Genomic DNA, 26918 nt, shown 5'->3' on the forward strand with positions numbered 1-26918 from the left:
AACCTTGGGAGCAGGCGGTCCCTCAAATACCCCGGGCCCAAACCATTTAGGGCTTTAAAGGTCAAAACCAGCACTTACAGCAACTACTTGAGGTATTTGAGGAAAATCGCACAGAGCCAGGCAGTAAGAGCACCTGGCTGAGGGAGGATCCCTCAATGCACGGCGCTCCTGCCTGGTTGAGAGATGCCATAGAACGTCCTCCTCTGGCTCCCTGCTTGCTGCGGAGTGGCAGAGTATATGGGGGAGGGAGATCTTGTGTGGGAAGGCAGGCTTCCTGCCTCCCTGCCAGACCTCCCCATCTCAGCAGTGAATCCCCTCGGCATGTGCATGACCTCACTGTGTTTTCCTTGCTACGTTAGACTAACACAGAAACTTTTCTGGAGTCTGTATATTTCAGTTAAGTACCCTCCCAGGCTTAATAAACCAATCAAGTTTTAAAGAAAAGCAGCAGAAGATTGTACCTGGAGGCATGGACCTCCCCCCACCCCCGCCTCTCATACAGGTGGCATGAGAGAAGGATGCTTGTGCATTGTGTGCACACACTTATTTTGCTATTGTATACTGCTTGCAGGTTTTGCAGGTTTTTGTAGAGATTCATAAAATCTGTTTGGAAAGAGATGGCAGTGGGACAAAAGAAATGAGTGTGCACACAAGTGATACAGTTATCATTCCACCTTCAGCTCTTTAAGAACTGATTTTATCTCCTGCCTGTGAGCCATTTATTTAGATGGAACTGTGATGAGGCTAGGGTTGTATCTTCCTATAATCCCAACGTCTATTAACGGCTAGACTGATTGGAGCATAAAGAGGTTGGGATCAATACTCTTATATCTCTCATATCTATGTAAACACATACATGTATACATGCATGCATACACACAGGGACAAAGGAAGAGGCCTTATAACAAGTCAGCCCATTGGTCAATTTAGTTCAGTATTGTCTACACTGATTGGCAGTGGTCTCTCTAAGGTTTGAGGAAGGAGCCTTTCCCAGCCCTACCTGGAGATGCCAAGGAGTTAAAACCTGGAACTTACTGTGTGCAAGCATGTGGATATACTGTCACTGAGCTATGGCCTAATACCCATATCTTACAGCTCTTAGATGTAGTCACCCATCCATCCAAATGCAAATCAAGGGGGACCCAGCTTAGCAAAGGGGACCACCTTGCTATCACCTAATGGCACAGCAGAAAAATGAGGTTAACGGAGCACTTGCTCCGTTAACCTCATTTAGGAGGGTGGCTACCCAAGTGGGTTTGCCGCTGTCGAGCCACCCACCGGGCTCACCTTCAAGGCCATTTGTTCTCACAAGCTGCAGAAACTGGGTTGGGCTCCCTTAGCCTGGTTTCTGCTGCTTGTGAGAACAGCTTCATTGTCTCCACAGTAGTCTTGATACTTCCCATGTGTGACTTCCCTCTTTGCTTTGCCCTCTGGTATTTTTTCCCTTCCTCTCATGATGAACCCATTCCAGTGTGTGGTCCTTGAGAAGGTTGGGATGCCCCTTGATCTACCACATCAGGTTCAGCTTGAGTATATAAATGACAATTTAAAAAAGAATGACCCTAAATTTGTCCACAATGGTGCAATTATTTAAAACCAAAGAAATTAGTCAGCTTTGAGTTAGCTCATACATGGATACATTCTTGCTTTTTAGACCATTTTGGTTTCTAATGGTCTTCGTGACTGTGCCATGCATTTTCTTTGAGTCCTCCTCATTCCCAGATTCATGATGAAAGTGAGCATCACCCAATGAACTGACCAATTATACCTTGTCTCTGCTAACCACGGAAAAGCTTTTTAAGTCTTCCCCCATGCCCTACTTCCAAGATTCACCAGGACAAAGCTCAAGACCCTTGCTTTAGACTTTAAGATTCTAATAAGAATCTCATTTATTTAATCCTTTAAAGAACCATGTATATTGATAGAGCTATATAAAGAAAACATAATACTGCTGCTGCTGCTGCTGCTAATAATAATAATAATAATAATAATAATAATAATAGTAAGTCAGAGTGCCAATTAGAAGATCAAATTAAAGACACAGAAAATCATAATTAAAGGGTAGGGCAGAGGGAGATGACAATATCAAATAGCAATGCCAGATCAGTTTGTGATTAATAGGGCAAATCAAGGAAGACATGAAGAGCTGTACAGCAAGATAAAAATATGTAAGAACTATGAAAGAGCACGCAAAGGAAATTTAACAGTTCTGTAGCCGAGATGTCAGGTTAACAATTTGATCAAGGAAGACTTACTAAGCATGATTAAGAGGAGAAGAAATACAATGAAGATGGTGATAAAAAAGTTTTGCTTAAAATGAAATATCAGGTGCTTGAGAACCTTTATGATCTTTTTATATGAAAAGCAGAGTAGTTCATAGGCATGGTTTTTCTGGCACTCAAAATTGCCCCTGACGTCGGTGTAAATGTAAAGCCATCAACAGCATTTAAACTATATACAGCAATGCATGCACAAAAGCAACACTAACCCATTCAGCTTATTCTACAAATAGTAATTATCTGGGACACTAAAATATCATGGCAAAAGTTAATCTAATAAGTCTCCCATTATCCTGTAATACTTTAAATCTGTGCTGTAAGCTAAACAGTTGTCAAAGAAACCCTGAGCTCTATTTACGCCAAGCCAAAGAAGAGTGAAATAAACAGAGACTGCGTGCTGAGCTCTAATTACGAAAAACAAATTGTTCTCTCTGCTATCTAGCTGGAAAGGTTAGCTCCTTCCCCCCTGACTTTGTAGGTAGAAAAGGCAGATGAAAGAGTCAGAGAAATCCCAGGCGTCCTCTCTTGTGCCAGCCATGTGGATGGTCACAAGTGATCTATAACAGAAAGACCAACCACCAGATATAACTGATTAGTGACTGACTTGAAAGAGTGAGGTCACGGAAAACACAGAGGAGCTTTTTTTTAATACCACCAATTGCAGTTCAAACTATATCAGCTAATGACATACCCTTTGCTTCTGAAAGCCCACTGGCTCGACAACACTACCCATATTTTTCTTCCTCTGTGTGCTGAAAAGACACCAAAGAGTCACTTATTAAGCTCAGGTTGGTACATTATTTACACTTAAGCCTGGAGTAGTAAACCAGTGTTTGGGTTGTACTGCTTCAGATTGCAGGTGGAGGATAACATGACTGACTACTTCTCCACACAAATCTCTGCACACAGGGAGGGACAAAGAGAAGGCCAGGCTAGACTCTTTTCTCCCAAACAGCTCAGTTTCTATCTAAAGGATTTAAAAAGAGAGAGAGAAAAAAGACAGGCATTCAATAAGCAAGTCCTCGCCTGCAATTTGAAGTGGCCCAGTCCAGACATTGATGTACCATCTTTGTGAGAACCAGCTCTAAGTATAGTCCTATTCAGGGATTAATCAAAGTGTGGACAGAGTGTCCATGGGAGTGTGCCAGCAATCCCTGCCCCACCCGCCCCGCATTGATATGCTCTGTAAATCCTGCCTCTACACTGTCTATGAAAACAGCATTTGAGAGTCAGGGGAGAGATCACCCCTCTGACTGGGAACACTAGGAATGGGGCTACAGAATGCATTTCTGCAGGGGTGTAAGGCCTGTTGTGGATGCTGCTGTGGATGCTGTTCTGGGTACACCATCCATGCTTTGTATAATGCCTGAATAGGGCTTATGTGTACAGCTTCTACCGGTCATACTGTTAAGTGTCTGCTTGTAGTAATTAATGGAATAAGGGTCAAATCACATAAAGCAGGGGTTTTCTGCATTTAATTAACCAGTGTGCTAAAGAAAGCGGAAGATTAGTGGCCCTGCTAAATTGGGAACCCTAGCACAGTGTCATTATCTAAGAGTATCTGTCCATTTCTCAGGGCCAAGTTAGGCTGTGGCAGCTGTACCCAAATCCAGATGCAGAGAGTGGGTTCTAGAGCCTGAAGTCTCTGAGGTCTTTTTCTAAAGCAGAAGCTGAGGGCCTCAAGTGCAGAAGGCAGAAGATATTGTTCTGTTGACCGGTCAAAAGTAGAACATGGCCAATCTGGGCGTTTCATTCTGCCTGTCAATTGCAAGGACCAATCTTGGACATCACTATTCCCTTCTATGCCTAAAGTGAGCTTTAAGGTAGGAGCACACACAGATCTGGGTGATCACTAAGCTTGGCCCCAGCTCGGCCTGGAATTCCAGCCACTGTCTTATCCCACCCCATGCTTACATCACATTACTCTTGGAAAGAAGTTGTTATCGCTTCCTTCTTATTGATGGCAGAAACAAAGCTTGCTTGAAAGGGCTAGGCTCACATTTCTAGCTACCGCCAATGCAGTCACAAACTAGAGCAGTTATGTGCCCACACTCACGTGGAAGTCATATCATTGCCTCACATACATGCATGAGCCATGTTGATGAGATTGAAGTTACCAACGGACACTACCAGGGAGATTATTACTGTTTATGAATAAATAGGGCAGGCATCCCCAAACTGCAGCCCTCCAGATGTTGCTGAACTACAACTCCCAGCATCCCTAGACACAATTTTTTGTGGCTGGGTGTGCTGGAAGTTGTAGTTCAGCAACATCTGGAGGGCCGCAGTTTGGGGATCCCTAAAATAGGGTATTACCAGAGAGCCAGGTGCGGCTCGTGCTCACTGAGGCAGAGGGAGCAGAGGGGGAGAGTACTACTTAAAAAATTGTGTCTGCCTCGCTCCCTGACCCACCGGGTGCCCTACCGCTCCCACGCAGCTGGGTGATGTGCATGTGGGGGTGGCTTATGTGGCAGGGCAGGGAGCAAGCAGGGTGTGTGGGATGCTGCTTGTCATTGTCAGCAATTCTGGTGATTTTTTAAAGTAACCTCTCCTGCCCTCACTACCTGCCACCCCCACCCCAGCAAGCAAGGGCTATGCCTATAGTGAGTTCACCTATAAGGGCAGGCTATGATTCTTCCATCATTCTTCCCAATGCTCTTTGGTGCATCACACAGACTACAGAAAAGGATATGCTTTGACAACAACCAGTCCATAACTGGCCAATTGCTTCAGAATGGTTCCAGACAAAGCATGTAAAAACACTCCAGTTGCCTTTCATCTTAAGCATTATTTGTGAGTCTTTAGGTTTAAGATACACTTCCGTTTTGATTTTGTTTGATGACAGATAATGCAGTATGTATTAAAACTACTAAGAACAAACATGGGAAAAATGAGGCTTTTCCCTCCCCTGCATTCTTTCCTTAAAGCCATACCAAACCTTTCTTCTTTATAGCAAAACCACATATTAACTGGCACCAGTGTAAGTATTCCTGGCTGAATAAAATAAAGTTAGTGCTAGTGCATAACAACAGCCGTTGCTGACTTCGAACTATCACTCATATACAGGTGTAGAATTCATGTCTTGGGAGAAATGCAATTATACATGCAAGCAACTAAATACAATCCAGTTCCTCAGCAGGAACTACTATTGTGAAAATAGACCACCACTGTCACACTTTAAAGATTTGTTTTACACAAACTAGTCTCTGCTTGTTCAGCACCAGACACAATAAGGTTTGGATCATCACTTACTCTGTTTTGCTTATCTGGCACCTTAGTTCCAGTCTATATTTCTCCACTGTGCACAGTAGGGGGCGGGGGGGGGGGGCAGAGAGAAGACAGTTATTACTAACATTTCTGAGAATAAGAACTGAAATCTTTTACATGCTCACTCTTTGTAAATCTTTTATATTATTTTCTAAAATTATGATGACAACCAAACAGGAAAATAAAGGATACTGCTAAAGGAGGACTTCGCCATAATTTACTACTTGGAACAGGTCCCAGAAGTTGAATTCTTACAACACACATTCTCTTCACCTAGTCACATGCAAATGTGTATAAATCTTTAGGCTTGCAACATCTGGGCTTTGTGAGTGTGTTTGTGCGAACATGTCGATCAATCACTCTTTGGAGGTTTGGTGTTGTATTTGCACCATGCCCATCTTGTCCTTGAAGCATGCTAATTTGTTTCTTTAAAGTTTCTTGAAACCAGTTATCTAAACTTTCTTTATCCATAAACCATTTGCTGCTTGGAACAAGCCCTTGGGAGAGAATTCTTCCAAGAATTCTCTGGTGCTGTTCCACATTATTCCCAAATAATCCTCTGGGGTGTGGTTGGGCATGCCCTGGACAGAGACATTCTGTATTCTTTCATGTGGCAAGCATTTATCGCCATCTAGTCAGGGCCAGCTTTCAAAGAAATGAATGGAAAACCAGCTATTCTCTCATAATCAACAGAAACTTCTGAAACATGCCACCAAGCCAAAGTGCCTATGCATATTTTGAGTGTCTATGAACCGTTAGCATCTGAAGAACACAAGATGAATATGAACAGTTACTGTTATGCTCACAGGCATTTACCTACTTATAATGAACATTTTTCTTACATTAATACTCTACATCACTTTTTACCACTCATTCCCTGAAAGCAGCTTGCTGTGCTCACAGTCATAGTCACTGATTTTTGGTTGTTGCTATTTTCCTAGTACCACTTAAGCACCTTGGTCTTGTTGCTGTCTACTTTCTAGTACCACATCTTTAATCTTGAAAAATCTATCTGGAGCCAAAGGGCAATTTGGGATAGCCAGAGCTGGGTGGGTTGGGTGAGTAGTGGCTGGGATATTACTAGGGGCAGGGTGGGTGGGTGAGAAACAGTCACCATTCATTTATTTCTTTTCCTATTCTAAATACAATCCCTCATTCTCTACATGGGGGCTGTCATGTCACAAGCTAAAACTGTTTTGCATTAAATTATTAGGTTAATGCAAGAATTATTTGCATTAATCTGAGCAAATCAGTCTTTCAAATGGGGCTCTGTTGGCTCCAATCTGAAGACAACCTTGTGGCATATCTTTTGTGGAATTCCATTTTGCTCTACAGTTCTGTAGAGCAGACCAGCAGCCCTGCAATGGAACCTCTGCCGGCCCCACCGCCCCGCCGCACACACACACACACTCTCTCTCCATACTTAAAAATGGGTTCTGGCTGTAAATTGGTTAATACAAGTTTATTGATATAGGATTTTTCTTTCTAAATTATTGTTCTCAAATCTTACACATACTACATATTTTCATTCATTCAACGTGCGCCCCCCCCCAATGTTTACAATTGTTAAACAGGGGAGAAAGTCATTGGAATTAGGGCTTATCAAGACTCAGCTGCTAACCCTGGTTCAATTCCATTCTCACCACAAGTAATAATGAAGAGTATGGCTGGGTTTCAGACACAACAGGGGCAGCCCTTCCATGAGGCGGGGTGAGGCACTCGCCACAGGTACAGATACACTGAGGGGGCAGCAAGTGCTAGCGTCCCGCCATAATGGGCACCACGCCCTGGTCTCCTTGCCACCTGCTGCCATCGGCCTTCTTCTCCCTACTATGGAATGCTGTTCATTTCCCCCTCCATCCCCTGCTGGAGGAAAAGTCCCTACCACCTTGACTTGGTGGCAAATTCAGAGACTGTTTGGGCATTGCCACTGCTTAGACAGTACGGCCTGAGAATACTAAGCACCCACCTGCAGGGGGGTCATATTGTTTTTTGCCTCAGGAAGCAAAATACCTTGGGCCTCCCTTTATCAGACATAATGAGGTCATTCACACAAACAAAGCAGCTCTTCTCATGTTCGGTGAGAAGAGCTCCGGGGCGGTCTAAGGGGAAGACAGGTTTAACCTACCTTCCTTGCAGACGATCTCTGTGTCTTCCCTGGGTGGGTAGATTGCCTGTCCAGATGACCGGCAGCTTGCCCAAGAGGTCTTGGGGTTGGGGTACCAAATCCTGGTTAAACTTTCCTCCTACCTTGCTTCCATTTAGTCACCTCTACCCAGGTTTTCCTCTTAACCTGCTTCCACACAACCAAAAATTGGGAGAACACACAGATCCCAAACCCAGGTAGAACACTGGGGCTATTCACACGATTAGCAAAAATCAGGCTAGGAGAGCCTAGCCCAATTTTTGCTAATTGTAAGAACCACCAGGCTCAGCTGCGAGCCCTGTGGTTCTTGAGGGGCTAACCCGCTCAAGTAGCCTGCCCCTTAGCCCGGGTTTGCGGAGCAAGTGCTCCGCAAACCTGGGCTATTGGATCGTGAGTAGCTGCGGCGCGGCTCCGCGGTGTGGCTACTCATGAGGAGACCCCCAGGAGGGGAGGCAAAAAGCCTCCTTCCGGCTCCGTGGGTCTTGTCAGCATGCCCTGCGCGCTCGCACAGGGCATGCTGGAGCTTGCGGGGGCCAATCGGTCCCCGCTCCCCCCAGCACCCTCTGGCTCGATCACGGAGCCGGCAATCGTGTGGGCGGCCAATCTGGCCTCCCAGGGCTCCCTCCCCGCTCACCCTGCAAAAATGGGTCTCACAGATCGTGAGACCCGGCTCACTGTTTTTGATTTTATGAATGACCTCAATGTGAAACTACAGTTTCTTTCACTGGAACATGGTTTATGTTTGAACCTGAGCCTGTCCACAAGTTCTGGTTTGTTTGGGGGGCCAGCAAACTGGGATCTGAAATAACAGTTTTAATTGGTTTGCGAACCACAGTTTGAGCTGCAGTTCTGTGTTACATCTGAATTCAGGGACCACTGATACACCACAGTAAGGACCTTGGCTCCAGCTAGACTTGGAAAAGGATATTTGCCAATGCATTTAATAGAATGGATAGAAAAATTCTCTGATATATTATCCTCAATTATAATTAACGCATTAGCAAATATTCTTTTCCAAGTCTACACTCCACTTCAAGAGACAGCATCACAATTGAGACAAGAGTTAATTTATGAGAGTCTTGAACAGATGGGAAACAAAACCAGAGAACCAGCTTTAAACCAAAGATTGTCTGCTGTATGCCTTAAAGCTCAAACCACGGTATGTGTTCTTAAATATTGTTAATATGAACCATGGATTATGTTTGAAACCAACATATCTTTGAGCGAGCGTGAAACATCTTCACCCCTGAATGACACCTGCAAATTCTAAGATTCCACAAATCTTAGATTATGGAATTTCTGGGGAAAGAATTTCTGGGCAAAGGTGTGACCTTCTGGCAATCTTCAACTCGGGGTCCTCTTACAAATGAAGCAAAGGGACAAAGCACATAAAAACTCTGAAGGACTAGGAGCATGTGCTATTAAAAATAAAGGACTAAAAGACGAAAAAAAATTCAACATGAACAAACCCATTGTTTCCTATTAAATGAAAAGCAGCACAAGAATCAGAGATGAAAAGAACTATTGAATAAACTTCAGTTAAATGTTACTATCATCTCCCTGAATGGTCTACAAAAGAAAAAGCAGGCAATTAGACCTACTTAATTCCTAATTCTTGCAAATCTACATCACAAATCCAAAAAAATTAAGACTCATTTAAAGCTAACCAAGTGGGCAATTAACAGCTTGTTGAAGCCGTCAATCAACTGGAGATGTGGGAGGAATTTAAACAGATGTACATACTGCCAGGCCTCAAGTAGAGAGTCCCCACCCCCAGCCCGCTGTCTACTCGAGGAGACAGATTCTAGTCAGGGTTCCCTCCCCCATATATAAATCATTCACATTGCTAATATTAGGAACAAACTCTCTGATATGTGGAAGATGTGCAACTCTCAACATTTGTTTCCACCCCCTATCTACAAATCAGAATTAGAACTTAGCAGTTTGAGTGGAAGAATAGTAAGGAGGTGGATCACATAACCCTTTCCGCTTCCATAGTTTTTTCAAAAATCATCCTTCCAAGTTGCTTTTCTCTCCACAGGAAAAAAGATACAGGTACTCTATATAGCTTTGCAATGGGCAGAAAAACAGTGGAGGGAGTGATAGTTTGAGTGGAAAAACAAAAAGAAGGAAAAGATTTAAGCAGCCCCACTTCCCGCCATTACTTGGCTTCTAATCACAGCCTCTAGTGCTTCATTTTAGTAAACATTCACACAAGTCCCTTTTATAATCCAGTCTAGCAATACTTTTTTAAATTCAGTTCTTTATTATTACAGCCCAAGACCAGAGAACAGCAACAAACACAACAGTCAGAAAAATACAGAGTTCTAAGAACTGTTACTTCTTACCATAAAACTACCATAGTCATTTTCTCATTACATATAATAAAAAACCAGGAGAATAGGGTTGCGCACGGAACCATCTGGCCCGGTTTGGTTCGAGGCTGGACTGGCCTCGAACAGAACTGGGCCATTTTGGTCCGGCCCCCCATCGAACCCGGTCCTGCCCCGGACCGGTCTGTGAATTTTGTTTGTTTTAAAAAAATTAAATTAGATTATAAGTACCTTTAGCACCTTTGGGGGGCTTGCTGAAGCCACAGGTGTGTGTGTGCGTGTGTGTGTGTGTCCGCACAGGTTCCCTCTCCCCCCGCCGGCCTTCCTCATCACCGCTGCGGCCCACCACAGCTGGGTAACTGCAGCCTTTTCAGCCCTTTTTGGCCTCCATACAAGCGCGTGGCCGCCACGCATGTGCCAATGCCCTCTGCGAGTCCATGGCCTCGCAGAGGGCATCGGTACATGCGCGATGGCCACCAAAATGGTGGGCCACGGAGGTGATAAGGAAGGACGGTGGGGGAGAGGGAACCCACGCGGACACACACCCCCGCCATGTGGCTTCAGCAAGCCCCCCAAACTGGCTAAAGGTACTTATAATCTAATTTAATTTTTTTTAAAACCAACAACAACAAAATCGCGGACCGGCTGGACTGGACCTGGCGGTCCGGTCCCGGTCTGAAAGAACCGGGGGTGGTTCGGTTCAACCCCAAACCCTCGAACCGAACCAGTCCGCACAGCCCTATTGGAGAAGCTGCTGCCAGTCTGTGTAGACAATACTGAGCTAGATGGACCAATGGTCTGACTCAGTATATGGCAGCTTCCTATGTCCCTATGATGTCCGTATTGGAATCTACAAGAAGGGAGGTGTAAAATTTGTCTGATCTACATGGAAATTTGATTACAATTGAAGTTATAAAAAGGTGATGGATGTCTCTCTAGAACTGACAGTATAATAATATATGATCCATGGTTTCAACCAGTCCCAATTTGCAAAGATAGATAGATTCTGCATGGGGTATTTGAAAAGATCTCCCTTCTAATAGGGCCTATGGTAGTACAGGTGGCCCTCGTTATTCGCAGAGGTTCCTTTCCTGCCAATTTCCACAGATAAAGAACCGTGAATAACGAGACCTTAACCCTATGGGAATTGGGGGGTTAGGTTCCTTGAGCTTAAAAAACACACACACTTAAAAAGTAGGGAGGGGGCAGAAATAAGGGTAGAAAAGCATAGCACCTTAAGAACATAAGAAAAGCATTATATATATTTTTAAAGAACATAAGAACAGCCCTGCTGAATCAGTCCCAAGACCTATCTATTCCAGCATCCTGTTTCACACAGTGGCCCACCAGATGCAACTGGAAGCCTACAGGCAGCAGTTGTGAGCATGCACTCTCTCCTGCTGTTACTCCCCTGCAACTGGTACTCAGAGGCACCCTACCTTTTGGGCTGGAGGTGGCCTATAGCCCTCCCACTAGTAGCCCTTGAGGGACCTCTCCTCCATGAAGTTATCCAAACCTCTCTTGAAGAGATCCTTCCATAGCAGGGGCACGGGGCATTTTGGGGCCCTGTTAGTGCCTCCAAAATCTGGGTGGTAGTTCTGATCATCCGAGTAATGAGGTAAATCTGGTCTTGGACAGGATCACACTCCCTCTGAAGGACAAAGTCAGCAGCTTGGGGTGCTTCTGGACCCCCAGTTTGCCGAAGCGCCTTTTACCAACTACGGCCGCTACACCAGCTGCGACCCTACTTGGAGAAGTGGGACCTGACCTCATGTGAAGTGACTCACTCATCAAGATTGGACTACTGCAATGCCCTCTATGTGTGGCTGCCCTCGAAGACTGTTCGGAAGCTTCAGCTGCTCCAGAATGCTGCTATAAGGGGTGCAAGTAGTTCCATGAGTCTCATACCCATCCTGCGTCCCTCACTGGTCCACTTCTGGGCTAGATTCAAGATGCTGGTCTTGGCCTTTAAAGCTCTACACAGCTTGGGGCCGGGGTACCTGTCAGACCGCATTTGCCCATATTAATTTGCCAGGGCCCTCTGTCCATCATCTCAGGCCCTGTTCACTCATGGCCCCAAGGGACTAGTGACAGGGCCTTTTCGGATGTGGCCCCTCAGTTTTGGAATGCCCTCCCTGAAGAGCTTCGCCATGCTCCCTCCCTCAGTATTTTTAAAAAACAACTAAAGACGCACCTTTTTAAGGAAGCTTTTTAATGCCCCATCTTTGGTTATATCTGGTAAGTTCTTTTCTAAAATTTTCAGTGTTTATCTTTTAAAATAACTTTTAATTTGAACTTAATACTGATTGTGGTTTTTAACCTGACTTTTAACTTGTTTACTCAATTTGGTTAAGTTTAATATTTTTTATTGTATATTGTATCTCTTTTATTGCTGTGAGCTGCACTGAGCAGTAGTGTACTGGAGGGGCGGGGTATAAATATTTTAAATAAATAATAATAAACAGTTGAATGGGGATTCAAACTTGGGTACTTCCGGTCCTAGTCCAACACTCTAACCACTACGCTATGCCAGCTCTCCAGCTTCCAAGGGTCAGATCAGTCCTAAGAACATAAGAACAGCCCTGCTGGCTCTTCTTCTTCTTTACCCCTCTGGTGCTCCATTTTGAAGAGAAATTTCTGAGGCAGCAGCATTCCTCCCTGCCGCCCCTGACCCCATTGTTGACTGGAAAAAGCGAAAGTAACTTCCGCGCATGCGCCCGCCACTAACGCACCCACTGCACATGTCATGTGTGCACACTGCACGTGTCAGTGGCGGGCGCATGCACAGAGGTTACTCAACTTTTTCCGGTCAACAACGGGGGCAAGGGTGGCAGGGAGGAACGCTGCCACCCCAAAAATTTCTCTTCAAGACGGAGCGCCGGAGGGGGAAAAGCAGCGGGAGGGGTAAGTACAACCACCCCATCCTTAAAATGAGACACACACACACACATCCCGCGTCGAACCACCGACTGGGCCACTTGCAAACCAGTTCGCAGGCCTCTAACATGGCCTGTGGACCGGTTCGTGCACACCATTAAAAGCAACTGGGTCTAAAACACATCTGTGGATACATGAAACCGTGATCCACGAAACCATGGATAATGAGAGTATCCTGTACTTTAAAGCAAGCTAAAATAAAAGCTCTCCAGTGATTTATTGTAACAAGATTGTAGAGGTATTTTGATGGAGAGAGATCTTTACTATAATTTCCAACCTCTGAGCAGCAAGAGCTCATACTTTTGTCCCTCTGAATGTCAATGTCCCTAATAGATTGACTTTACTTAAATCAAACAAACATACAAATAAAACATTGCCTTGGGGAAACCAAAGATACCAAAGCTGGAAGAGAAAGTCCGTAAGTTTGGAGTTTCTCATCAAGGGTTCTCATCCAGCCTGAATAAAAATTATCAGTCAGAGTCAAAGGTGCTAAGTCCTCAGGGAAAAATGTCAGTTTGAGACAAAAAATGATCTTAATAAGCCAGGCTTGAGCCTCTAGTGAGACAGACCCTGATTCCAAACCGAGGACAGTGTTAGGTGCACAATGTGGTACACCAAAAATGGCCCTCAGAAACTTGGACTGGATTGCCTCCAGGGGGCACAATTCTCTATACACATGACTTTACACCATACAGTAGTTGAGCAAAAGCTACCTTGGAATACCCTAACTGCAGAAGGTCTTATACAAACCTCAATTTGAATAAAAATAATCTAAGAAGTGCAGCTATGTTTCTCTGACCAGTCTTTGTGGCATGTGCAATCTGGGCTCTCCAAGAGCCAGAAGCCTGAAAAACAACCCCCAGATATTTATACATCCTGACCTGATCAATGTCATGGCCATTTATCTGCCATCTATTTTGGATTAAACTGTTGGTAAAAACCATAACCTTTGCTTTCCCGTCATTGTTACCTCTAAGCAGTAGGTGGCAAAGGCCCAAAGGGCTCTTTTCAGCCCTACTGCCGAGAACAAAAGGATGGCAGTTGCAATGTTTTAGACTGCAGACATTCTTTTAAAACTTCATGTTGAGACCCATTACTAGGGATGACAGGAATGTTAAATCATTTGACACTGGAAAGCGATAACACATTCAAGCAAGAGAACTGAAATTTATTTATTTATTTAGGAGAGTTAAATGTCAACTATTGATACCTTGGAATTTCTAAGGCATTTTAAAAGGCATGAGATAGTATTATACTCATTCAATGCTAGTATAACCTGACTTCTGTAGATGTTAGGATCTCAATGTCATGTACATTGAACAATGTTACACTTGCTTTTTCCTTCAAAACAAATTAAAAACAACAACACCCCCTTTATATGTTTTGTTTGTAGCATAAATAGGATTATTTTGTCATGAAGCAATTTCTTCTTCATAAGAACTATTTGATTCATGGCTTGCATGAGGGATTTTTTTTTTTAATCGTAACTCTCAAATATCATAACAGTTTTGAAGATACTAGGTCTTAAAACCACCATTCTTAAATCTCAATGCTAAACGTTCCCAGAGAAATCCACACTCATTTTTCTTTTAAAAAGTATTTCTTGTTTGCACTGATTTTAGAATAATTGAACTTTAAAGCAAACCAGCACTTTTGCATATTTTTCCATTCATGCAAGTAATTATAGAATTATGTCCAGGAGCAGTAAGATGAGACTTGTATGTTACTACAGCTCTGAGCTTTATCTTTCTTTCTTGTCACATCTATTTGCTACTATTTATTCTTAGATGAATGCTGGAGATAAGATCGTAATGTACTGGGAGAGCATGCCGGCACAGGCCCTGAACAAGCTTGGTTGTTCAGCTAGTATATTGCTGTGCCTTAATACATGCACAGGTAAATTTTAAGAAGTGCCCCTTCAGCAAGATCATTATTGAGCAGCCAAATGCATGCACAAGTGAGGAGGGATGAATTCCATTGATCTGTCCTCCCTCTAGGGGCATATTCCTAAGGCAAATATTCAGCAGCCCTCAGGGACATATTTCTGTTAGTTAAACAGGGAGGGAGGGAGGGAGGAGAGATCAGTGAAAATCACTCCTTCCTCCCGCTCCATGTGTGTTGGGCTGCTCACCAACAATCTTGCTGAGTTTTGAAGCAGCCTCAAGCGTGGACACAGCTCCTGTTCTGCACTTCTAATGCTGCAGAATATGTGAGCTTGTAAGAATTACTTATGGAGTAAAGGACTGTTAGGCAGCTGCATACAAAAAGGATGCTCAGTAAGCCAGGAATCTCTGCTTTGAACAAGAGCCAGGTTACTATTACACACACAACTCAGGTTCCTGTGCTGGTTCAGGTGGTCCACACCAGGGGCGTAACTACCATTAGGCAAGGGGAGGTGGCTGCCTGGGGGGCCCCACGCCTCGAGGGGCCCCCCAGAGGCAAGTCACATGTGAAGTGAGTGTGTGTGTATCAGCGAGGGGCCCATTTTAAAATTTTGTCTCTGGACCCACTCCAGCCTCGTTATGCCCCTGGTCCACACAGCTAAGTAGTAAGTCAGGGGGCAACCATCTTTACTGAGGGAAATGATTGCTAACATGGAGAATCATTGGCCAAATTAACATGTAATGCGGAACGGTGGGTCTAACTGCAACCCCCTCCCCCTGCTCTCCCATCTGCATTCAGATGTTCAGGAGACCTCGCTCCCATGACCTCGCTTTGGAGCAGATAAACTCCACTACAAGGGTTCAAATTTGAGTGTCATCAGCACAACTACAGATCGCACTACAGATGGGACCAAAGTTGGCTGGGTTCTGACCTAACGGTAAGGAAACTGCAGGTCCATCCAACTCCGGTTCCCCATTAAGTGCGAACATGGACAATGAGGACATGTGCTATGATGAGTGACCTGAGTTGATTACTTTAATATAATGAGGTCCATGTAGTCTATTCACTCCAGAAGTACTAAATGGATTTTTTCAAAAAAAAAAAGAAGGGAGGGAGGGAGAATTCATCTATGAATCTAAGTTTTTGGATATGTTTAGATGGGCAAGGAAAAGAAAAGTAAGGTAGGCCCATTGAATATAGGTCATCAAGAAGTAGAATCAGGTTTTTTTAAAGCTTCTTTTCAAACTGCTCTATTGTAGTAACTTTTCAATGGATCTACGTAAATTTTTGATTGTGGAAATTTGAAACTGCTAAATTTCAGGTGGATTGGACAGCTGGTTTCAATATTATGGCCAATAAACAGTCAATGGTATAAGACTGCATTCCAGGGCAGTATAAAACTGCATTCCACCATTGCATTCTGCTGAACCTGTATTAGGTCTTTCTTCACCCTTAGGTATTCCTGTAACTCACCCTGTCACCACTGGAATAGCTATGTAAAAGAGAGAATAGACATTCTTATTACCAAAAAATCTAGAACAAAAGCATACCTCTGTCACTCTTACATCTGAAGCCTCATGGAGAAGAAAGGAAACAAGTCAAATTCAACTGAAGCCATTTCTCACAAAAGGGAAGGAGGAAACAACAGCAGTACACATTTTTGAGCTTTTTCATTCGGCACTTATTTTATGCACAGAATTGGTATTATGCTAGAGGCAGAAAGATCATGAGTGCCACAAAAGGACCATAGCTGGCTGTATCTGAATGCAGACCTGCATAGGGCAGTCTCAAACTGAGGGTCCTCAAAATTAGCTGGAGCCTGAGATGCAGCAAACAGAAGGCAAATCAGCCAAGGAAAGAGGCCTAGGTCCTGTATTCAGGTCCTTTGAACTATTTTTCATTCATTCACAGGCTCCTCCTGGACATAGTACTTGAACAAGGTTCCCAGACCTCCATACAACGATCTACCATAGTTCATAAGGCTAGTCCTGAACCTTACAAATTGGCTAGGCCAGTCTCATTCCCTAAAGTTCCTGGTTCAGCTCTCATCAGAAGCCCTATTCTGTACACTAGAACATGTTTTTGTGTGAATGACTGTGCCTGTGTTCATTTTAAATGCGGACCCGGGTACAGGCTACTCAGTTGTATGGTACAGATAGGAAGTGTACTGCTGGCAAAAGCACAGATGGCAAAACAGTCTCTAGGATATGTTTTAAACATCAAAGATGATGTTTTAAAAGTTTAAAAGTTTTATTTATGCTAATTTTAATCTGTTTATATTATTTTTAGATTTTGGTTACATATCTGAGTGGTTTACAATAAAATAATGCAAATTACAACAAAATAAAAAGGTTAAAACATTACAATAATGTAAAATTTATAACAATGTTAAAACTATTCAAACAGTATCTAATTAAAAGCGTGGGTGAACAAATGTGTCTCGACTGCCTTTTTAAAAGCTGTCAGAGATGGAGAGGCTCTTATTTCAGCAGGGAACGCATTCCCAAACCACGGGGCAGCAAAGGAGAAGGCCGTTTCAACAAACAAACAAACAAACAGAGGCAATGGCTCATGGATTCTTAAGTTAAACCAAATACAGCAGTTTATTCTTGAAAGGAAAAACTGCCAATAATCCAACTCCTAACAATCCCATATTTTCTTTGGGCTGTAAATCTAGAGTTACACTGAGTTTTTTCAAGGGTTCAACATTTGGTTAAAAGGGGGGGGGGCAGATTGGGTTTCCCAAGTTATCTTTTAAATGTTGTATTGCTCACAGTTCTGGCTGACTGCTTCCTCTGTACTCTTTCAGTGGACTTTCTGCTAAAACACAGGGAGGTTGCCAAGCAGTCAATCAAATTTGGCTAGCTGATGATATCAGCATCACAGCAGGAGTGATGGTGTGGCCTATAAGTTTCATTTTACACAGTGATGTAACCTAGACAAATCTAATTGACGTAGCGATGAATTCACTTTTTCTAGGATGAGGACTGACAAACACACAGCAGTGCACTACGTGCAAAAAAGACTTAAACAAGGGACCAGAAAGGGAATACTTAAGATGGGGTAATGGTGTGAAGGCACCATGTGTGTGAATACTCTTGCACACTTTCATGTGCAAACCCAAAACACTGGGAAAATGAGGGAAACATTTTCTAGGGCTACTAAAGTTCATGAAACTCGCCTCCCCACTTTGTTTTGGCTTAGCACTATCCTGAGAGCCAGGTCAAAATCAATAGGGCCCTTAGAGGACAGAAACTGAGTTCCACTCACTGCACACAGAAACAGCTGTGTTATTCTACCCCAGTGAGTCCAGATGGCATCCAGAGTGAAACTGTCAAAAGCTGGAGGGGAAAACTGCTCTTTAGTTACTAGCTGTTGCGTGACAAAAGGCTTCTCATAAGAGGCCTAGAATGGAACTCAGATGGAGCACAGAACAGGCCTATCCCGAGATGCTGATCATTTCACAAAAACTTAACAATGCACCATGGTCCATCACCAGGATTAAGTGAACTACAGCAAACATTATATTAGTATTAGCTGTGCTTATACATCACTTGTCCTGCCATTTTTTGTCCTCAAAACAGGTAGGCTAACCCATTCCATGAGCTTTAATGCTGAGAGAAGATCTAAACCTAACTTTCCCCTAAGACAGCCCCTTTAACACCACCATTTGGGTTCTCAACAAGCATTAAGTAAAACTGTCAGACTTGTAAAATGTGAATTGTCAACTGAAGAGTTGAATGTGGTTTTCAAAGCAGTAGGGCACTGTGCGAATTCATACATGCATACCTGGCTGCAACATCAAGTGGTAATTTTCACTTGCAGTGTGTAACTTTTACATAATCTCCAATACAATACATTATTCGGTTGTATCCAAATAATTTGATCATGACTAAGCACCCATGAAACAAGTTGATCAAGACCAACTCAAATAGAATTAATTTCAATGTGATTTAATCATGACCTGCTTTCTTTGGATACAACTCAATGCTTTATTCAATGGAGCCCGCTTACATGTTCAGCTGCCAGTCATTACATATTGAATACGGAAGTGATGTGAAATGTATGTACATGATATGAACTAGTTAGGGGAAAAGGTTTGATGGGGAAGACCTCCATTAAGTGCTGTGGCAGGAGCCCAATCTACTCTATCCTCAATTTAGAGATCAAATGATTTTATCAAATGTCTGGATACTGTTTGACAAAACAATCCAGTTATCCAGATTCCTCAAATTATTTCTAGAGCATACTTTTGGGAAGAGCAGGTGTATCTGCCATCCATTCATAATTTTTGTGGTCTACCTATTTCCCAAAAGTATAAAAATGTATAAACGATTGTACACCTTAATATATTCTTAAGCAGCAAAATCTGAATGGACAATAGTAAGCTACACATGAAAGACAAATCATTAGTGATAATTTGTTATTTTGACAGATTAAATTAAATGATATGTCCTCTGTGGACACGCTCAACCTACATGGCTAATGATGTAATGTCACTTTGATACTAGACTGGAAAATTACTCTTGGTGCAGAGAAACTTGAACAAACTTCATACAAAGGAAGGGCAAAGGAAAGATTTGTGGGAGGGGGTGGGGAGGAAAATCACACTAGAAGTACCTGGAAATTTGAGAACATTTTTCTCAGGAGTCATTGTATACTACACTGCCTGTAAGCATTCAAGCAGGCACAATAATCCCTTTGTGTCGTACATGTCTTACCCTGCTGATCCGGCAGCCAGCTGGACGGTCTATAATTTGCCAGCTTTAAAAGTGACAACCCTACATACAATAGTTTGCTTCCTGTGTATGCCAAACGTGGTAATTCTGCTCACTACAAAAGGCAGGTTGGTAGAGTGGGATGGACAGGTGAAGCAGCTGGTGGTAAACACCACCCCTGCTTTGTTTCACATTTGTTGACAACTGTAACGGTGCAATGTGAATCTCCAAGTTATAACTTAGCAACCCTAAGTAGTGAATGAATCCGAACACAAAAGAAATAATTGCAGAAATAATTAGCTGTATATGGCTAATTAATTAATTTGGATTAGTTAATTAGCTAGGGGCTATCTCCTTTCCCTTCCTTTCTCCTGTGCAAGTCAGGAGTTTTAAAAGCCACTTCTACAGTGACCTTACTGTACGTATTTGTTCTTGGCAGGGGATGGGAGGAAGCTTGAGTGCAAACCACATATTTTACTTCTCACAAGATGCAGATCTTTCCGACTAAATAAAATGCTTAAAATGAGCGAGGCTGTAGCTGAATCAGTGCTTACGTTGCACCTTGCTGACAATTTTTATTACACTTGCTTTCATATCCATTATTCTGAATGTCAGGGAGCTATTTTAAGTACTAGCTTAGTTCAGCTTGAAAAAGGTATTAAAATATCTACATCTGAAAAAATATATATATGATGAAATAGTTTAGACAACGTGTCACTTATTTTGGCAAAAGCAGATGTTTCCCCACCTGCCTGATTACGAACATTCAGCACATTGTTCTGGAGGCACATTGATATAACAGAAGTAGCCCAGTTCCTCTGCTCGAAGCAGATGGCTGGCACAACCTGTTACCCACCAAGCCAAATGCAGCCCAGCACTCCTGCTACTCTGCTTTTGTGCAGCTACCATTCATTCCAGTGGGGCTTGTGTAAATGAGCTTCCTGATGGATCGTGCCCAAAGGCTCAGATCTGTTAGTCTCCCACTCAGTGGGCCGCCTCATGGCAGGGCTACATCTGAAGGCCACCATTCTGCATTAGCCTGGAAGTAATGCCAACAATATAAAAGATGAAAGAAAATGTAATCCAGCGTGATGATCAAGATAACCAATGAAACCTTCAGCAGTATGAATTGGAGTGCGGGGGAGGGGGGGGCAGAGGCGGATTAACGTAGTAGCAAATGTAGCATTTGCTACGGGCCCCGCGTTTTTGAGGGCCCCGCATGCCCGGCTTCCAACTGGGAATTAAAGTTAAAACTTTACCTGTTTTATTTGGTCCATATTAGATAAAATATCCCTTTCCTGCTAAATGTGCCTTTTAAGATAAGGCCCAGCACAACATCTGTCCAGTGGCTGTTGCTGGTGCCTACCACATTTTTCTTTTTAGAGTGTGAGCCCTTTGGAGACAGAGAAGCATCTATCCACTGTTTATTTTTCTATGTAAACCACTTTGAGAATTTTGATTGAAAAACGGTATATAAATGTTCACTGCTGTTGTAGTAAGTGTGAGTTTGTGGCTTGGTCTCTCATACTCCAAAATATAGCAAATGAAAAAAATTGAATTACTTTACTATGCAAGTAAATAATTTACGTTTTAATATTTATGTGCATTAAAAAAAAAAATTAGGGCCCCTTTATAACATATGTTACAGGCCCCGCACTGGCTTAATCCGGCCCTTGGGGGGGGCACCCTTGTATAGTGCCAGCAGTGTTCCCTCTAACAGGGATTCACAGATGTTGTTGACTACAACTCCCATAATCCCCAGCCAAAGACTATTGCAGCTGGGGATGCTGGGAGTTGTAGAGACAACATCTGGGAATCCCTGTTAGAAGGAACCCTGAGTGCCACTCCTCCTTCTTTAGTCACACCCATCTGGCATCACCCCACCCTATCTCTGGTCATGCCCTTTAAAGAAACAGACATGAAGTTATACTGCATAAGAAATAAAAATCTCAGAGTATACATACAGTTTGCCGTCCATATATGTGTGTGTGTGTGTGTATAAAAAACCGAGATGCAAGTCGTGTAATGGTACTAGAGAAAGACATGCTGTTCTGGTAGCTCCAGGTCAACACTCCAGGGGCATAACTACTATTGGGCAAGGGGAGGCAGCTGCCTGGGGGCCCCCACGCCTCGAGGGGCCCCCCAGAGGCAAGTCACATGACTCCCCAACACCCGCAGAGCTTCCTTCATTATGATCCTTCCTTCATATTTTTCCTTCGACCTGGCTAGTATCTCTCTCTCTGTCTCTGCAGTATGAGATGATGCCTTTCAGCATCTTCCATGTAGCATGTGTATAAATGTATCTGTAAGGGACAGAGAGGAGCCATGAGATTTCATAGCCCCATGTGAATTAATGACCTATTCTTCTATATAATTAACTATATAACTATATACATATAGTTATATTTATAATGATATAGTTATAAATATAACTATATAAACATCCACCATATTCATAATGGGGATGTGAGTGTGAGTGCACTATATATTGTGAAGTGTGTATGTGTGTATCAGCGAGGGGCCCATTTTAAAATTTTGTCTCTGGGCCCACTCCAGTCTTGTTACGCCCCTGTAACACTCACATCAATTTCGGAGGATGAATACAACTGAAGGAAGCCCGGGCTGGGGAGTCAGTCATGTGACTTGCCTCGGGGGGGGGCAAGTCAGTGAGCCCCCAGACAACTGTCTCCCCTTGCCCTATTATAGTTATGCCGCTGGCTGCAGTACTGCCTCTTCCTGCACCACCAGGGTACTGTGAAAATCTGTGCATCAGATGGGAGTTCACACTGAAGCTCTTTCACGTGTCAGTTCTCAAGCAAATAGGCTGAGAAGCATTATGGGAAGGAACTGCATTATGGTCTGAGACTTCTTGCATTACTTGGTGGTGCAGGGGCTTCCCAGGTCCAGGACTTCTCATGTGGGATATCTCACATTACTTAGTGGTGCAGGAAGGAGAGATGCTGCTGTGGCTTCCACACCAGAGAAATAATATTTTAAAAGTCAGTTGCAAAGTAAAGGAGCAGGCTACCTCTCTTGTAAGGAATTCAGTACTGACCAAGATCCAATTTCAAAATAGACCATAATCTTATCCTCACAAAACATCTCCACTCACTTTCACCACTGGATGAGTCTGTCATAAGACTACACAGTAAAACAGAGGAAAAAAATAATGAAGCATTTCCACAAATCTGTGTAATATATTGATCAGGATTGGACTTAATCTTTCTGGGAGACCTCCACGTGTTAGTCTTCTGTTAATTGGTTGAATATGGACATAGGCTCCAGTCATGTGATCTGTACACTCCTCAGCTTTAGGCTGTACAGTCACATATCTGGCACCTCTTCCTATGTAAGTAAACCACAGTGCTAACTAACTCATGAAGCTGGGTGTGCAAAGGGCCTGCTGTGGTAATTCCTCCTCTCATCTATACAAAAAATAACATCTGCAAAGGGCTTTGGTGTGGCCTCAGTGCATAACCCAGCTTGTTGGAGTACAAGGGCCAAACTACACGTTATGCAAGAAATCCGTGACTGGAATGGAACACTCCAGGCGTTTTGTTGTTGCTGTTTTAATGTACCGGTATTTATTTTTTTAATCCCATGGGATAGACAGCAGCCTGGGGATAAGAAACTAGCAGCACCATAAAGCTGCCCCACCACAAAGTAAGGACATTCAATCTCATACTGCACAGGAGGAGGCAATGGTAAACCCCTCCTGTGGTAAACCACAGGGCTCTGTGTTCGCCAGGAGTCGACACTGACTTGACGGCACACTTTACCTTTTTCCTCCCTAATAAATTCATTCTTTCCAAGAACAATAGCTGTGGATTTTAATTTTAAAAGGATATAGTACTGAACATATTTACTTGGAAATGTCCTACTAAACTCAGTCAGTAAATATGCAAACAACTGTCCTGGAAACTTAGGATTCAAATTAATAGAACGGAAATATATTTCTAAGATGCCACCAGAAAATGTCCACTGATAGAATATCGTTGGAAACAGATACTAAGATTAATCAAGGGAACTGCTGAGTATAGTATCCCATATAATCTAAAACGGCATTACTTTCTGAAAGGGATTGTTGATTTAGGGAATAAATAGGATCCTACTAATAATGAGTTTATTAGCTGCAGGGAAAATGTACAGCTTTGAATCGAAAACAACAAGTATTACATTTCTAAATGTTTTTAAAATATGGATGATTGTATTTACATCTAAATTAACTTATTTGTTAGAGTGCTCCGTGGTATACAGGAAAACAACTTTTTTGATAAACTGATCATTTTTGCTGGAATAAGTATTTTAAAGTTAATGTTCAACCACATGACATTTTTACATCTTTTACACCATTGTAATAAAATCATATTTCATCAAAGGGTACAAATTGCTCAAACCTAGGCAACAGCCACCTCCAGAGTTTTCTTCTAGTGAGAAATTATCCTACTGCTAACAGCTGTGCCAATTTTTAATATCCAACAAAACAGAAAATAAAGCCTGCAAAGCTATCCTTGATGTCTCTATGTCGTGAGTTCCCTTTCAATGGGCACCCAGGGGATCAATGTTTTATTATAAGGCTATTTAGGAGATAGGATTTATGCCTCATATTCTTCTTGGGATGCCTTCATTGGCTTGCCAAAAATGCATTCTCTTCTACAAACCATGGTCTTACTGATCAGAAAGCAGAATGCTCTATTCTAATAATGAGAATGGTGCTGAGATGCACTCTGTGACTCCGTAGTTCAAATAATGATACATGCTGAGTGATGATGAATGGAACTGGGCAGTGTAGATGACTCCAAGTGTCTGCAATACATATTTGTTCAGATTTAATAAGACTGCAACTGTATGTTTATTAAATGCCTACTGATTCTTAAACCTAATTGCCAAGATTAGTAGTTGTTTAAAGAACCATCTGTAATTAATGATGACAAGAAGTGGTTCTATATTAATGCCACTACAAAATGATTTTAAATTGCACTTCACTTGAACATTTTGTATATTACACAGGTATCTTGCATATGTTACTTTTACACTAATCCTTAAATGAGTGTTTTTACGATTTTCAAACATTATGAAAAATTGTTAATGCAAAAATAAACTATTTGGAAACATATTTTAATTCATATATATCTGAAACTAAACAGTTTCAAAGAACTGTTAAACATTAACAAATTATAGTGTAGAGTTGATTGTACCACTTCAGACTGCAAGTGGGGATGTCACTATTGAATACTCCCCCATGTATTCAACACCTTAGTAAAGAGCTAGAATATCAGGAAGGAGAGTTCTAGCCTAATGCATTCTTTACTACTCTTAATGTTCTACTTGCAGGGATCCCTGATCTTAATTGGTACAGGCCATTCTACCACCTCGGAAGGCTTACCATGTCATTCCCAACCACATTCTGCTGAATCAAGCCTGAATCTGTAGTCTTTCAGATAGGAAAGGTTGAATCTTCTTTAGCTTAGCTCAGGGTTTCTTAAACTTGGGCCCCCAGATGTTGTTGGACTACATGTCTGGAGATGATGGGAGTTGTAGTCCAACAACATCTGGGGGCCCAAGGTTAAGAAACGCTGGCTTAGCTCCTAAACAGCATATCTACATTACAAATGTAAATTGGTTTTATACTGGAATTGTAGTTTGGGAAGGGTGCTGAAATTTCTGTTAGAGACTCTCAGCTCTCCCCACAGAACTATAGTTTCCAAGATTCCCTGGGGAGAGATTGCCTGGAATTGCTTAGTCATTCATTATCCCCAGAGAATCCTATAGATTCACCTAAGATTGGGAGTTTTGAATCTGGAAGTCCATGGTCCAGATCTCATCACAAACTTACTAGGAAGTTGTATGGAAGTAACTGTTTTCTCATCCATAGCCCACCAGCTGCTATGTGGGGATAACAACACCGGCTTGCCTGATTGGACTATTTTAAGGTTTGTTGATATTATATAAATGGAATTATTTGAACACTTGAAATGTACTATATAAATGCTAAGTATCATTATGATACTGTACTGGTGGTGTAGTGACCTTCAGTGAACAAGCACATTCATGCTAGATCTTCCAGCAAATATATAGCTGAGTTTAAAGCCATACTGTGCATCCTTAATTCTCTTTCTAAGGTGCCTGGAGGAAATACACAAAACATTTCCCCCCTTTTCTTTTCTTCTTCTTTTTGGCACATTTGTGGTTGGTGCTGTATAATCAGTCTGGATGGGTTTCTGCTGCTGCTGGGCAGCTCAGATTATTCATATCGCTTACACTGCCTTTGAACTTTATTTGGGCATGGAATACCCTCAAGTAATTTGACCAAAAGTGATTGCTCAAGTCCCCCCGCCCACCCCATCTTCAAGAAAAAGCCTTTGGGGTTATGAAGGAAACATTTTGCTGCAAAAGAAGCTGATCTCTCAGGCTGAGGACAGATAATTGTTTTTAAGAGTTGAGGGTGGTATTATAGAGCTATCCACTGGCCAAGGAACATGATCATTTCTTTTCTCCCACTGTCAACTAAGGTCGAATAGGTTTGGCAGATTTTGTTAAGCTACCCCAAACATCTGAAACCATCAGTCTTGGGTAACTTGTTGTTGGTGGACTACAAGCCCCATGATCTCTGGCTTTCAGCCATTGTAGATTACATCAACGACCTTCAGCTTTAGCATGTTCTGATGGTTCTTACAATATGCCACAAGGGGCTGCATGGGAGAGAGGGAACAAAGAAAGTGGCAATTATTCTGCGGCCACTTTCAGATGTACCTTGGAACTGCGGGTCCAATGGACCTGCAATTTGCCCTCAATCCCCTGGCACGCTCCCATACAATCACAAGCCTCCGTTTGGGAGCCAGTAAAGGGGGCAGGACTGGCTGCACAGGCTTCCTTTGACCTTGGAAGGGCAGCCCACACCAGTCACCAGCCAATAGAAGCCCTGGGAGGAGTTTACTCCCTTTGGGGTATTTGCCCAACACAATGGAGCCTCCAGACCCTTGGATAGGTGAGAGGAACTGAATTGCAACCGAGGGTTCCATTGGAGGTTTGGGGGAGAAATCAGAACCACGGTTGGGACCTGAAACCACAGTTCCAATTATTCGGACATCACAAGGGGCCAACCTGAGGTGATTTTGCCTGTGGTTTCCCGTGATGTCCAAAGGCAGCCTGTGTCTCTTGTAACGTCAAGTCTGTCTGCAATACTGAGGCTTAACCCAGACAAGATGGAGGTGTCAGAAGAAAAGCCAGTCAGGATAGGGTGATTCAATCAGCTCTGGATGGGTGATAGGTTTGTAACCTCTGTGATAGGTTTGTACTCTCCTTGAAAGAGCAACACCCAGCTTGTGGGTGTTGCTTGTCCCGGCTCTGCTTT

At 42.9% G+C, this 26918-nt stretch overlaps 1 protein-coding gene across 16 annotated transcripts in view; it reads right to left on the reverse strand.

The window, feature by feature from the left end:
- The window catches only part of PCDH17 (protocadherin 17), a 199944-nt gene that overhangs the window by 66155 nt on the left and 106871 nt on the right, over positions 1 to 26918 (reverse strand). For 2 of the 16 annotated variants that reach the window (XM_053307360.1, XM_053307359.1), the window contains exon 4: positions 2971 to 3031. The exons of the other annotated variants lie outside the window; for them this stretch is intronic. In XM_053307360.1, the coding sequence (XP_053163335.1) occupies positions 2971 to 3031 (61 nt within the window). The remainder of the gene's footprint in view (positions 1 to 2970; positions 3032 to 26918) is intronic. 16 annotated transcript variants of the gene reach the window in all.

The sequence above is a fragment of the Hemicordylus capensis genome, chromosome 3, assembly GCF_027244095.1.
Source record: "Hemicordylus capensis ecotype Gifberg chromosome 3, rHemCap1.1.pri, whole genome shotgun sequence".
NCBI lineage: Eukaryota > Metazoa > Chordata > Lepidosauria > Squamata > Cordylidae > Hemicordylus > Hemicordylus capensis.